This window comes from Lepidochelys olivacea (assembly GCF_965140295.1).
Source record: "Lepidochelys olivacea isolate rLepOli2 genome assembly, chromosome: 3".
Lineage (NCBI taxonomy): Eukaryota > Metazoa > Chordata > Testudines > Cheloniidae > Lepidochelys > Lepidochelys olivacea.
This window is the reverse complement of record NC_140413.1, coordinates 60,037,090-60,052,525: the sequence shown is the minus strand read 5'-3', so window position 1 is coordinate 60,052,525 and position 15,436 is coordinate 60,037,090. Positions and strand designations below refer to the sequence as shown.

The 15,436-nt window shown below is 40.2% G+C and overlaps 1 protein-coding gene across 2 annotated transcripts in view; it reads left to right on the top strand.

Moving 5' to 3' along the window:
* FILIP1 (filamin A interacting protein 1) overlaps positions 1 to 15,436 on the top strand; it is a 164,854-nt gene that overhangs the window by 93,795 nt on the left and 55,623 nt on the right. For both annotated transcript variants that reach the window (XM_084625102.1, XM_084625101.1), the window contains exons 3-4: positions 7,850 to 8,023; positions 11,206 to 11,384. In XM_084625102.1, the coding sequence (XP_084481228.1) occupies positions 7,850 to 8,023; positions 11,206 to 11,384 (353 nt within the window). The remainder of the gene's footprint in view (positions 1 to 7,849; positions 8,024 to 11,205; positions 11,385 to 15,436) is intronic.

The following is a 15,436-nucleotide window of genomic DNA, read 5'->3' as shown; positions in this document are numbered from 1 at the left end:
CACATCAGTGGTAAAGAAGAAGATATGTTGGGTGACCAGAGGAGAGGGGCAGTGTTAGTTTATAATTTGGGGAATGTTTTTCTCCTCTTATTCTGCTCCCATTCCTCTCTTCTTCTTATAGTGTGTTGGGATAGAGAAGGCACTTGACGAATATTAGTGTTAAGGTCTTACAGAATAAGTGTGCCTTTATTAAAGGATTTGAATGAGGAGAAGATGTGATTGAAAGGTTATTCCAACCACTGGTAATAGCATGGATGAAGGCATAAAGCTAGAAGTGGGAAGAGGGCATGAAGGGGAGTGAGGCTGGCAGTGTTGGTAGAATGAAGGGAAGTGATAAGAAAGGGACTCCAAGATGTAGGCTAGAATGGAGTTGTATCCTCCCATGATGAAGTCAGACATGGTCTTTCACCCTTTGTAATCTTCAGCTTCACAGACAGCTTTCTTTTTCAAATTAAATCCTCAACAGCTCACTAAACAGCTATTCTCAGAGGCTTTAGATCAGAGAGCCACATGATTTCTGACTCACTTTGGGGGGGAATGCATCCTACTGTTCTCCCATCAAGTCTCAGGAAGAATTAGGAAGAAGGCATAAATGAGTCCTCAGTGCTGAGCTGACACCGGAGATCACACTGAGATATCAAAACAGATAACATGACAGATCACACTCAGCCCAAACCCCCTTCTTCCAGAACTTGTTACCAGTTACCCAGCTCTTTCAACCAGATTAGCCTCTATATGCTAAGTGGGGGAGAAATATCAAGGGTTAACTTTTCAGCAGAGTTTAATTTGTCAGGCACTGAAATCCCATTGAAACTACTCCCTCGGGCTCCTTTGTAATCCCAAACTCAAATTCCCAACCAAAGAATGTGATTGTCAAGGATGAGAAATATTGTCCTTTAACACAATATTAATAGATGCCTTCTATGATGAAATAACTGGCTCTGTGGATATGGGGAAAGTGGTGGATGTGATGTATCTTGACTTTAGCAAAGCTTCTGATACAGTCTCCCACAGTATTCTTGCCAGCAAGTTAAAGAAGTATGGATTGGATGAATGGACGATAAGGTGGATAGAAAGCTGGCTAGATTGTCAGGCTCAATGATCAATGGTTCGATGTCTAGTTGGCAGCCAGTATCAAGCGGAGTGCCCTAGGGGTCGGTTCTGGGGTCAGTTTTGTTCAACATCTTTATTAATGATCTGGATGATGGGATTAATTGCACCCTCAGCAAGTTCGCAGATGATACTATAATGGGGGAGAGGTAAATACTCTGGAGGGTAGGGACAGGGTCTAGAGTGACCTAGACAAATTGGAGGATTGGGCCAAAAGAATTCTGATGAGGTTCAACACGGACAAGTGCAGAGTCCTGTACTTAGGAAGGAAGAATCCAATGCACCGCTACAGGCTGAGGACCGACTGGCTAAGCAGTAGTTCTGCAGAAAAGGACATGGGGATTACAGTGGACGAGAAGCTGGATATGAGACAGCAGTGTGCCCTTGTTGCCAAGAAGGCTAACGGCATATTGGGCTGTATTAGTAGCAGCATTGCTAGCAGATCGAGGGAAGTGATTATTCCCCTCTGTTAGACACTGGTGAGGCCACACCTGGAGTATTGTGTCCAGTTTTGGTCCCCCCACCACAGAAGGGATGTGGAAAAATTGGAGAGAGTCCAGCAGAAGGCAACAAACATTATTAGGGGGCTGGGGCACATGACTTACGAGGAGAAGCTGAGGGAACTGGGGTTATTTAGTCTGCAGAAGAGAAGAGTGAGGGGGGATTTGATAGCAGCCTTCAACTACCTGAAGAGGGGTTCCAAAGAGGATGGAGCTAGGCTGTTCTCAGTGGTAGCAGATGACTGAACAAGAAGCAATGGTCTCAAGTTGCAGTCGGGGAGGTCTAGGATGAATATTAGGAAACACTATTTCACTAGGAGAGTGGTGAAGAACTAGAATGGATTACCTAGGGAAGTGGTAGAATCTCCATCCTTAGAGGTTTTTAAGGCCTGGTTTGACAAAGCCCTGGCTGGGATTATTTAATTGGTGTTGGTCCTGCTTTGAGCAGGGGATTGGACAAGATGACCTCCTGAGTTCTCTTCCAACCGTAATATTCTATGATTCTATGTTATATAAAAAACCCTAAACACTGGAAACTCAGGAAATCCAGAGTTAAAATTCCATAGCTTCCTGGCTCTGACCCTGGCCCTGGTCACTCTCTGCCTTCGAGTTGAAAACCCTTACCAACTGCATATGTGAATTTCAACAATATGGTCCCTAGTTATTAAGAATATAGGTATTACCATACTAGATCAGACCAGTGATTCATCTAGTCCACTAGCCTCTCTGATAGAGGCCAGAACCAATGCTTCAGAGGAAGAAGATATAACAATATTCACAATGGACAATAACGGAAAAGCCAGAAAACAGGCATTTTCTGCCTAATTACAGAGAAGCTAGTGCTTGGCTTAGGCTCTCAAGCATGAGGGCATATATCCCTTATACTTTTATCCTTTCTAATGTAACTGTGGACGTTCTTATTATCCATATAAAAGTCCAGTTCTTTTTTTACTCCTGTAAGATCTTGGATTTAATATCTTGTGGCAATGAGTTCTATGTGCTAGCTGTAGGTTGTGTAAAAATTATTTCATTTTATCAGTTTCAAATTGTATTGTCTCTGATTTTTCTGGGTAGCCCTTTATTCTTATAGTATGAAAAACAGGTATAAGGATTCTCAGGTTGGGCACTGAAAAATGGAGGCACCCAAATGCAATGGCTTAATTTATTTTATTTATTTTGTAAATTTAGGCCTTAAATTCAGATTAGGTGGAACTGAGTTTGTAACATTCACAAGCCTCCTATCAAAAGTTCACACACAGAGCCCCTCACATGGCTCCCAGGTGAAACAAAAACTGCTAGTAACTAAAAACCTTTCTACTCTAACTAGGTAAAAGTAACTTTTGTGCTAGTTCACCTTGAAAACTACTGCTAGTGCATCAGTAACATGGTAGGCACTGTACAGCATAAAGGAAGATTCGATATGGTACCAGCTTTAAAGAACATACAATCTGAACAGCATATAAAATTGGTTTGGAGTTTTCATATCAAACAATTTTAAGTTATGAGTGAATTTAAAAGGTAAAGTGATTTTCTAAAAGTGAAAACTCATCCATTTTTCTAAGTTCCTCACAGTGATTCTCAACCTCTTGTCTAAATAATCTCAAACTTTAAAATAAAATCTTGATTGACTAGAAATTGTTGTAATATCTGATTGTCTCATATCTCTGAATGTTCCCACTTACCGCAATGACAAGGGGAATGGAGTTGAGAAATGGTTTTCTAGTGCCAGAAAACCCCATTTATTCCACCAAAAACCGCTAGAGACTGCAGTCTGTGATTTTATATGCAAGTTTACTTCCAATCTGAAATCCCTTCCTTGTGCTTGTGCCCTCGCATGTGTTTTATATTAAGTAACATTGTGTCCTTAAACAAACAAGAAACATGAAAGAAAATACCCACCAGTTGGGATGATAGAGTCTCTGTTTGCCAGAACTGGGATATGTGTGCCATCTATTGTCCCACTATAGTTCAGGAAGCTTCAAATCCCTCATCTATTTTCTGCACATTGTCCAGACTCACATGTCTGCATATCAAGAGATACTTATGGCCTTGGACACCTTTCTGACAACCACTCTACTGGGTTTTCCAACACCAAAGTGACTACCTACCAACCAGAGTTGCCAGCTTCCAGAGTGCAATTGCCACCCGCTTTTCCGCTGCCAAAGCAGCTCTCATTCTAACGTCTCTGTGCTAGAGGGCTGAGGAGAGCTCAACACACAGATCCAGGAGTGTGGCCATCTGCCTCCAGAAGTTCTGCAGCCACAGTTGGTCACCCCAAATCTGCATCACAGTGCGGTCCCACCATTCAGTGCTCCTTTCTCCAGCGTAGAAGCACCACTCTACTGTGTGGAGCTGGTCAGCAAATGCCTGCAACACCCTCAGTTTTAATTCACTGTCTACATTATGCATTACCCCTCCTCAATTGTCTTATCTTCATTGCAGCACTACAGCTGGTAGCGGAAGTTCCACAAATTCAATGTGCCCTGAGTTTATAAAACAGACTTGAAAATTCCTCTGAGCTGTTCAGGATTCATGTTTCTTTTAGTGACATAATAGACAGAAAAGTGGCATGAGGAACTGTGGGAATTTTTAAAAATGGCATGAAAATTATGGGATGGAATTATGGGGGAGCTCCCATAAATCTGAGCACTATGCTGGCATCCCAAAATGCACTGCAAAATGTCCCACGAGCATTGCATCGGACAGTGGTGCGGAAGAGACTGGGACGTCCACGCACAGTGCACTACATTTTCCGCTGACACAACCACAAGTGGCGACGATGTGCGGCAAGAACAAAAGCAGCCAAATGTGCACATGCTCTTGTGATATAGGAATGTCGGTGGCTGTAAGCTGGCAGTGAACCTTTGTAGTGAAGACATAGCCAAGAAGTACTTCAACAAAAATACTTCACAGTGGAGAATCTGCCTCAGTTCTTTTTTCTTTTTCTTTTTTTAAAACCAAGTATGTGGCCCCAGGCAACCCAGCTCTTTCCCAACAGGACTATTTTGGCTTGCTATCTGAAAATGGCCTGTGTCCTAAAATTTATTTTAATTATATACTTTTTCACTATACCTTAAAACAAAACAGCAACACGAGGGCTAGTCTTGTTGTTTAAGTGGAAAATTAGTCATTTGGAGGAAGCATGAAATCATTAATTTCACAGGCCAGCTATTTTAGCCAATTCCCCATGCAATCATTATGAGGAGTTTGTAGGGAGACTAACTGAAATCCTGAGAAATACTGAAAGCTACACTATTATCTGTGACCCTGTAGCCCATTAAGATTTAAGAGCAGTTGCACTTCAAAATCCTCCCACTCCTGGATTTGTGTCTTACCAGATAAAAGCAATTTGTGTTCAGTTCAGCACAGACCTATTTTTGCTCTGATGCTTCCTAGCAACCTCAGTGGAGTATCTGTTTGTTAGTTTGCTTTTCATAAATTGTTATCATAAGCCCATGGTAACATACAAGGAAACAGTACTTGATGAACTAGCTGATACCCCTGACAAGATGAGGATATGAACAATGAGCATATGATATCTACACACACACTTTTTCGTTTATACACACATATATACAAGGGAATATACAGTACATGTGACATGGACATATATCACATATTGTAAATATATACACATATGGTGATATCCATGTGAAAAGTCATAGAACTATGTGAAGAACTAATATCATATATCTTTGAGCACCTCATCTGTCCCCTGTCCATCCATCTTCCCATCCTCCTTTGAACTTTTTAACATTCCAAAAACATTTTCAATGAGTTGTCATTATATATGAAATAAAATCAGCCTAACAGAGAAATATTTACTTGTTTCCCCCCTCAAATTATGTTCAGTCCTGTAGTAGAGGGCAGAACATCACAAATTAATCATCCAATATCTCGCAGCCTTGCAGTGCTTTCCGCTTTTCTGTGGGATCCAATACTCGCTTTTTCCTTTGGAAGGGCCCAGGAGAATGGATTTGAAAATTGTGATATTTATATGCATAGAAAAACTGTTTCATTCCACTTTGAGAGGGTTTTATGGCTTCCTCTGAGCACAGAAACACTGAACTCGTGATAAGTAATGTACCTGCTGTTACAGTGAGAGTATGAAAAATAGTCATGATAAATTTTCTTTAACGTCTCTAAAGCATTCCTACAATAACTCTTTTCATGTACTGTAAGTATCTTATACAGAGTACATGATCGATTGTAGTGTACAGCTTTTATTGGCATAAGTTAGGGATGACCTGTATAACTCATTTTTGTCACTCATAAGTAATGTGGCTTCCTCAGACTCATGCTGATAAAACATTTATACTCCTCTATCATGAATTCTCTATATTACAGGAAGAGACAGTTGCAATACCTGGTTGCCTAATATTTTCCATTAGAAGCCCCTGTTCTTAGTTGTTTATAACTGCTAATGTTCTTATGTGGGCTGCTTACACTCTACCTCAGGCTTAATTTTTAAGTGTCAGTAAAAGTGGCTTAGCTGTTTCCAAGAATTAAGTTTAGGGAAAAGAGCTAGTTTTGCTAATGTTAAAAGCCTTTTCTTTGAAGAGCTCTAGTGCGTCCATGGTAAAATTGGCAGAGGGATAGTCCTGGGGACAGAGAGGTACCTTTTCTTCCCCATGAAAACACACCCAGATTTGGCCAAGTTATAAGCCTTTGAAAATCATCATTTGTGTGTGTGTTTAGAGCTTTATAGAAGCTTGCTGCTAAAATCTCTGAACCTTCCATGTGCACTGAAATGTCTTCCCAGATCTGCACAGATTGAGCATTACATGGGGCAGGAGCAGCAGCTGCCTCTTTGACCTAAGGGAAGGAGAGAGCCAGTAGGAAAGCATGAGTTCTTCTCTACTTACTGACTATAATTCTGTGAAATTCACAATCCTTCTTATTGAGCAAGGCTTCATAACTTCACGTTAAGAGACAGGCAAGTGTCATTCCCCCATTTTACCAGTGGGGCAACAGGTATTGCACAAAGTCACTTCAGACACAGTTGAGACCTGGCCTCTGTTTCTGATATGGCAGAACCACAGCATGTCAAATCAATGTGCTTAGCTCTGCTATTTGTAACCACAAGAACAAACTCCCATTCAGAGCCGGGAATAAACTCCTAAGATTCCTCTGTTGTCCAGCAAATAATTAGGTAAGCCACTGTCAAAGTGTGTGCTGTGTCCCCCTGTAGTGGCTGGTCCACATAGATGTTAACAGTTCTTTATTACTACTAGTTACTCTCTTAGCTCAAGTTTTTGAGATCCATGCTATGAATATAAAGGTCCTTAATTCAAACCTTACTGCTGATCCATATGGCAGTTAATATGGTTCCATGTATTTTATTTTTCCAGTTCCCTTTTTAAAAAAACCTAGACATTTACGTACAATAATTACTTTAAAAGAACATTATGGTTGCAAAGTCAAGCATTCAGTCGTTAGGAAATGACAGAATTATAGTTGTCCATGAAATCTTAATTCAGCCCCCTTGTGTGTGCTGTATGGTGTAGTTTAATTACATGATCATATATTCTTTGTTCTACAAGACACCTTCTTCATCCAGTGCACAGGATGGACAGTGGATGAGGCAGGAGGTAGTAAGAAGAACAAGGATGTTCTATTCTGGTTAAGGTCCTAGACTGGGACCCAGGAGAGCTAGGTTTTACCCCGAATGTCATAGACTTCATACGTGATGGTAGGAAACAGGTTTCAGAATAACAGCCGTGTTAGTCTGTATTCGCAAAAAGAAAAGGAGTACTTGTGGCACCTTAGAGACTAACCAATTTATTTGAGCATAAGCTTTTGTGAGCTACAGCTCACTTCATCGGATGCATACTGTGGAAAATACAGGAGATGTTCTTATACATACAAACCATGAAAAAATGGGTGTTTACCACTACAAAAGGTTTTCTCTCCCCCCACCCCACTCTTCTGCTGGTAATAGCTTATCTAAAGTGATCACTCTCCTTACAATGTGTATGATAATCAAGTTGGGCCATTTCCCGCACAATAATTCATAGCCACAAAGAGTCAAATGAAGATTACAGAGGCAATCTTTATTCTGGCATTTCCCACCTGCTTGATTTTGGAATCTTAATATTCTTTTAACCCCCGCCCCCCCCACCATGTACTCTGTGTGTGTACTATATACACACACTGCACACACCGTAGTTATAGTAATACACGTGTGGTTTGCTTGTTGATTGTAGGTTGTCTAATTATATTGAATTGAAATCCCGCAGGCTAGAGAAGATGTCATCCACATGCTGAAGACAGAGAAAACCAAACCTGAAGTTTTAGAGGCCCACTATGGATCTGCAGCTCCAGAGAACGTGCTGCGAGTGTTGCATAGGGATGCCATCCTTGCCCAAGAAAAATCTGTAGGGGAAGATGTCTATGAGAAACCCATTTCAGAGGTAATAACTTATCCAATTCCCCAAGAAAGGATGGATAGAATGAGTCATGATGAATAAACTGTGCCCATTTACCTTGCTGTCATTGCACAAAGCAAGAGCCAAATGCAGTGTTCACTGCTCATGCAAATAAAAGGAATTGAAGGGAAGGTGAATATTTCCTTGTTACGAAACCACCAAAGCATGTTCCCCATGATAATAGCATTGGCTCTGAATGCAAAAACAAAAGCCTCTCATGTTCTTTAGGGGACTTTGCCCTCCTTCCCCCCCTGCTCCCCTAAGTAGTGAACATGAAGCAGTTAAGCAAAGACAAACCCTCCCAGGATGGTGAATGGTTACATTTTGACTCCACATTTTAAATTCCTTTCCATTAATAGGTACAAATCTGTAGTGATAAGTGCTCTTGACAGTGTGTCTTCTGTTAGAGTATCATCAAGTGAGCAGTTAGGATGAGAAGTCTATTTCACTCACACCAGTGTAAATTAAATGTTACTCCATTGAAGTCAATCCACATGCAAAATAAATTTCCCTCCCACCCCAATTTTCATGAGACTGGATCATTGCATCAGGTGAAGAAGTTAAGTCTAGGGACCAAATCCCATAGTCTTTACTCAGTCCTTAGAAAGTTTGTCTTCAACAGTCATTTTGTCAATACAATGACTGTGGGCACAATCCTGTACCCAATGGCATCAGTCAACCTGATTCTCTGTTATAATGCTGATTTTATGCTGGTTTAATGCCATTGAAGTCAACAAAGTTACACGAGCATTAAAATGGTGTAACAGTGTGGAGAATCAGGCGTATAGGGGGCAAGATCAGGCTCTAAGTTAGACCTATAGCATTTGATCCTTGGTTTGAAGTCTATGAAGCTATACCAGTGTAGAATAGGTAGGAGACCAGAGAAAGGTCCTAATATCTACAGGGTGTATCCAAAACTAAGCACCGAGCACGTTCTTAAGGTAAAAAAGGCCATCTTTGAGTTCAGTTATTAAGGTAAAGACTAGCATCCCTAGGGTTTTAGTTAATCTCTTCTACTTTTTCTAAATACATCAGTAATAATGGTACAATAATTACAGTAATAATGATACAATGGTTGAACAACCCACTGTATTAGATGACATCTTTTCAGAATTTAGAGTCAACAGAGTGATCAAACTGATTCAACATGCCTGGGTGATTGGTTATGTTAAAAAAAATGTAAAGAAGGATCAGGACACATTATAAATACATGTATATTGTATCTGAGATCCCCTCACCATATTCAAGGTGTCCAGTGCAAATTATGAGGCTAAGTATTCATAAGAATTGGCCAAGAGACCCCCCATATTAACTCATGCCAACATTTGCTTCATATAGGAAAAAAGTGAGTCACAAAACACCCAAGAGTCTTAGGATGCATGCAGCCACTTTATTGCTTAGTACCAGAATAGGAACAGTGCAGCTGATTAACTCTACCCGCAAGTCAAAAACCTAGCACTGATAACTGCCAGCCAAAAAATGTATAATATGCCACAATGTATGTACAATTTTGCAAGGACTTTCTGGGTAGAACACAGTACAATTCATATTAATTGTGTCTAGTAGAAGACAATTTAAAATACACTGCGTACTTTTAATGTGACATCTTCTGGAATATTTGTGAGGTGAGTAAGTGGGGAAAACAGATTGTACCATTCAGGAGGATACATTAAATATTCACTTTGAACAATGATAAAAGAACTTAACAAGACTCTTTTGTAATAGGTGGCAAGGGCACTGTATCCATGGAGTCCGATGGTTTGGGAGGGACTCTTTGTTCTCTGTAAAACTTGTACAGCAAGGAATTTATTAGAAGATGATTGGTATAAAAATACCGCGTTTACAATATTTTCTGGCTTCTAAAGGTCCATTGTCCAGATGAGAATGCAGCTGATGCCAGGCTCTCTCCTTTGTGAAGTTTAATGAGCACCTCAGACTCTCCTGTTTATCATCTAGAGTTGTTTCAAAAGGGCTGCAATCCTGTTCTCATCTTTCCGTTAGCCCATTACAGGGATAGCATAAAATAGCAACTAGCTTGGCCAGCCCTGGCTGTGGAAGACATGATTCCCACAATGGGTGGGATGAGTGTGATCAGGTGATATTTTTGTTGGAGGCACATAATCAGAAGGGTACTGTGTGGATCTAGCTGAATGGGAAGTTTGTTACAAACTGAATGAGAACTCAGATTCAATTGCCCTCTCCCCAACAAAACACTGAAAGTAGCAGCGTGAATAGCGATGTTTGGTATTGCTCTTTCCTAGCAACTTTATACACGTGTACCAGAAAACTAGTGTTTGAAAAATAGCTGGAATAATAATAAATAATAATAATAATTAATAACAATATAATTAATAATAACATTAGACAAATTAAAAAAAAATAAACCATTGCAAATAAAGTAATGAGATAAATTGTAAAAGAAGAGGAAAAGAAAAAAATTCTAAAATGAACAGTAACCAGAAATGTATTATAAAAAGAATCCACACTGACTCTAGCTAATTTAGATTTTATTTTTAATCAATCTAATGAATGGCAGCTACGAGTGCATGTCGAAGATGCGCACCCCAATTTTCAGCTTTAGGCATGCAACTTAAGTGCCAAACCCCATGTTTAGGCATCTAAATTCCCATCTAGCCATTCGAATGCAGGATTTAGCTGTCTAACATTAGGCATCTTAATTTGTACATAGGGTCCACCCTCTTTTGTTCTGATGGGTGTCCTCAACTGCCATTGACTTCAACAGGCCTGAGAACACATTACCAGACAGGAGAGGCTGAACACCGTGTCTGTTCAGGTTCTTAAAAGAGCATTGCCTCAGACCTGCTGCACTGGAGGCACTGAACACCCTCATTTCCCCTTCCAGTTGGTAGGAGTTGAAGGTGCTCAGCACCATGTTGCAGGAAGCACTCAGTATTTTAAAATGGTGTCAGATTCTGTTCTTCATATATCTGGGAGCTATGCAAATGTTTAATATAAATATACTGTATAAAGAAATCATTCTTTTCACAGAACAATTATTCTGGTTCCTAGCCGCTGCTTTATGTAAAACCCAAGACATAAAATTACTGAACTGGCATTTACTAAATACAGTTTCTTCGGTTAGTTAATCAGTCAATGTCAGTGAATGAGACCTTTCAAACAGCCCATTCTCCTTTTCAACAATCCAGCTGGACAGACTGGAAGAAAAGCAGAAAGAGACGTATCGACGCATGTTGGAACAGCTCCTCTTGGCCGAGAAGTGCCATCGGCGTACAGTTTATGAGCTGGAAAACGAGAAGCATAAACATACAGATTACATGAACAAAAGCGATGACTTTACCAACCTCTTGGAGCAGGAGCGTGAAAGGTGAGCACTAGAGTTACTATGTAGCATATCCTCAACATCCTTGACACTTCCTCAGTTAAGAAGTGAAAAGTTTTTTTATGTGATACATCTATTGCCCATGCAAACTATTTGTAAAATGTCACCTTGATCGCATTGTACTAATAACATTGTTCAGGTCCAGAGCTGGGAGATCTCACCAGACATTTCTGTGAGTATGCACTTGAGTTTTAAAATGAATTTCCTTTGGCCACACCAGTGCCCAATTTGTGTTCATCTTCTGGAAACTTTTGAGTGATCCAATTTTATTTACATTGACTGAATTTTAATCTGGCATGCTGAACCCGAGGTGGTAGGCTTCTTATGGAATGGAACACCGTTTAGCACAGCAGGAGGACATAGTTTCCAAACCCACATTCTAGAGCCTTGGCACGGAAGTGAGAAGAAGTTGATTGCACTCTTCACATCCAGGGCTATGAATTCACAATTGATTGAAGAGTGATGCTTCAGGCAAGGTGTGCGTGTCCCAGGAAGGAAATGTTTTCTAAAAATTGCCTAGTCCTGCCCATCTGCTACCGCAGACTCGTTGCAGACATTCCCAGGAAGAAAGATGCGAGATTCACTGAGTAAATTATTTGTTACCTATTTCCTCAGCGAGGTTCAAGACCATCTTTTTGTGGATGATGCATGAAGCTACAAAGTCCGTATGTCTTGGCTGCATTGCTGAGCTGATTGACAAATTTCAAAGAGCACAAACTCTGCTGCATTTTACCCAATAATGTGAAATGTTGTCACCTTCACAGCATATCAAGAATTATGTTGGCTTGTTTTTCCAGTTAAGGAGTATGACAATTATCACCTTTGGTTGCTTGTGTATAAATTATTTTTATATATGCTGAGTATTCATGTATGTAGAGATACATATGTATGCCCAGAGACTACACAAACAAGGGTTTGATCCAAAGCCTATTGAAGTTAATTGAAAGCTACCCATTGCCTTTAATGATCTTTGGATCAGGCCTTTAGCGCTATAGAAGTACATATTATGATAATAAATTATTATAAGAGCGTTGCAGTATTATCTTCTCTGATTTACTTTCTAGAAATCACCCAGCTCATTCCCTTTAATCTGGCAGTTATTGCCATCTCACCATTCCAGAAATGAATTTGTGTTGTCCAAATAATGTGGTTTTGCACATTGAACTCTCTCTCCTGCTAGACACTATTGGTGAGTGTTGTCCTGACAGAATCAGGTACAAAATATTTCTTTTAGATAAGGCACAAAGAATGAATTACTGACATCTCCAAAATCAGCCTTTTTACTTTTTATACATTGATTTTGCCAACATTATTTCTTATATATTTGATCAGCTTATAAAGTGACTACTGCAAAAGAACTGACGTGTGGTCTAAAAAGTGTAACACAAACACAAATCTATATCAGTGTGGGAGCATTTCAGATCAACCAGACTGAGCAACCCTAAACCATTTTGTTGGCTTGTCAGCACCATTGCCAACCCCAAATGTTCACAAATCATGACTCAGGCCCTCAGAATCATGAGATTGGCTTTAAAATTAGCCAATTAAAATGAGATTTCAATAAATAATTTCTGGGACTTTTTAAATTTGTCTTTTGATGTTTGATCCGTTAGCATTCCCATTTTCAATAATTTCTCCACAGCCATAAGGGCTAGAAACATACTTAAAAAAAAAAGCCGAGATTCTTACATAGTCACATGACTAAAGGAGCTGGGACTTTAAGATAAACACCTAATATCCTGAGACTCACAATCAAATTATAAGAGTTGGCAGCCCTACCAGCCCTGGAGATTAAAGCCCATTTTTTTATCCACCAATCAGGGATGGTTTGAAAGTGTCAGTGAGAGTTTCCCTGCAGCCTCACTTTATCCCTATCCTAGAAAAGCACCTTCAAAGGTGAGAGGTATTTATTATGTGTAAACCTGTTCACTGCCAATTGAATTGAGATCACCAGCTCAATTCATATGGGCCACTAACAGCCCTAAAATGATAAACTATTGGTCATCACTGGCTTGTGCTGTTTTCTTTGGTGATCTGGAGTTGAGTTCTGTCTCCTGTTACTAATCCTCTACATCCAGTCCCATCTCTATGTGCATTCTCTCAGTCTCTCTGCTCCATTATGTGCCTCCTTTTATAAACTCCATGAATAGTGCAAAAACAGCAATAAAAATTTGAATTTAAATATATATTGAAAGCAGATCCTTTGGGAACAGCCAAAACCAGTGGTTCTCAAACTTTTGTACTGGTGACCCCTTTCACATAGAAAGCCCCTGAGTGTGACCCCCCTTATAAATTAAAACCGCTTTAAAATATATTTAACACCATTATAAATGCTGGAGGCAAAGCAGGGTTTGGAGTGGAGGCTGACAGCTCGCAACCCCCTATATAATAACCTCGCGACCCCCGAGGGGTCCTGACCCCCAGTTTGAGAACCCCTGGCCAAGACCATTTGCCTCAGTTACCAGGGCAAATAGATGTGGGGCAAGAATTGCACCTGTTGAAGGCCCTTTGATTTCTGTTGAGTGACAAGAGAAATCTGATACCATAAAAACGGCCATACTGGATGAGACCAATGGCCCATGTAGCCCAGAATCCTGTCTTCTGACAGTGGCCAATGCCAGATAATTCAAAGGCAATGAATAGAACAGAGCAATTATCAAGTGACCCAACCCCTGTCGTCCAGTGCCAGCATCTGACAGTCAGAGGCTTCGGGACACTCAGAGTTTGGGTCTGTATCCCTGACCATCTTGGCTAATAGTCCTTGATGGACCTATCCTCCATGAACTTATCTAGCTCTTTTTTGAACCCAGTTATACATTTGGCCTTCGTAACATCCCAAGCAATAAATTCCACAGATTGACTGTGCATTGTGTAAAGTAATACTTCCTTTTGTTTTTTTTAAACTTGCTACTTATTAATTACTTTGGATGACTCCTGGTTCTTGCATTATGTGAAGGGTAAATAAGACTTCCGTGTTCGCTTTCACCTTATTCACTTATTCTTCCTTTCGCTGTCTCTCTTCCAAGCTGAACAATCCCAGTCTTTCTAATCTCTCCTCAAACAGGAGCTGTTCCATACCCCTAATTATTTTTGTTGCCCTCCTCTGTACTTTTTCCATTTCTAATATATCTTTTTTGAGATGGGGTGATCAGAACTGCATGCAGTATTCAAGGCGTGTGTGTACCGTGGCTTTATATAGTGGCATTATGAGTGAGGTGTTGAAATTGTTCATTAATTTAGACTTAAATGGTCTCAACTCTTACCCTTCAGGGGACAGATCCTTTAGGATTTGAGTGCACAAGGAATTCAGGATCCAGACTAATCTGAGTTCAAATAGCTTATTTCATATATTTTTTAAACCGAAAGTAATATCTTTGGAAGGACAAATTCAGAGAGAAAGATAAACTAGTGAAATGACTCATCACAAAATCCAAAAGAAACTGTCAGCAAGGTCTTTTCATCAAGAGACAGGGTTTGTAACAGGAAAGAAAATTAAGTTGAGATAAGAAAAACCCATCCCCAGCTCAAGGTTCAATCCAGTCTAAGACACTGGATGGGGAGCCAACCCTCCCAAAGGCATTTTCCCTTCTCTCTTCCCTTAGCCATTCTTATTTTACCATCAGCATCATCTATATTATTTATATTATGGCAGTTCTCTGAGGCCCAGGCCCCACTGTGCTCAGAACTGAACAAATACCCAGTCCCCCTTGTGCAAGGGAAAGCAGAAGTTGAGCTGAGGTTAAACTGTTGTTCACCCCATTATACATGCAGTATCTGCAGTGGTAATGGAGAGTGGTTACCTAGAGAAAGAACAATCCTGTAGAAGGTCCATTTCTTACGAGTCAGGCATAATGATGATAATGCTTAGTTATATGTCTCTTTCCCTCTACAAAGAACTTAACAAACCTTTCATAACTTTATAGGCTGCCTTTCAGAGACCACATGCCCCATACCATTTTGCCCAAGCTAAAGGTCGGAAGCTCTCTAAGAACAATCAGAGGGCTCATGGGTCTTACATCTTCCCAATCCTCATTTAT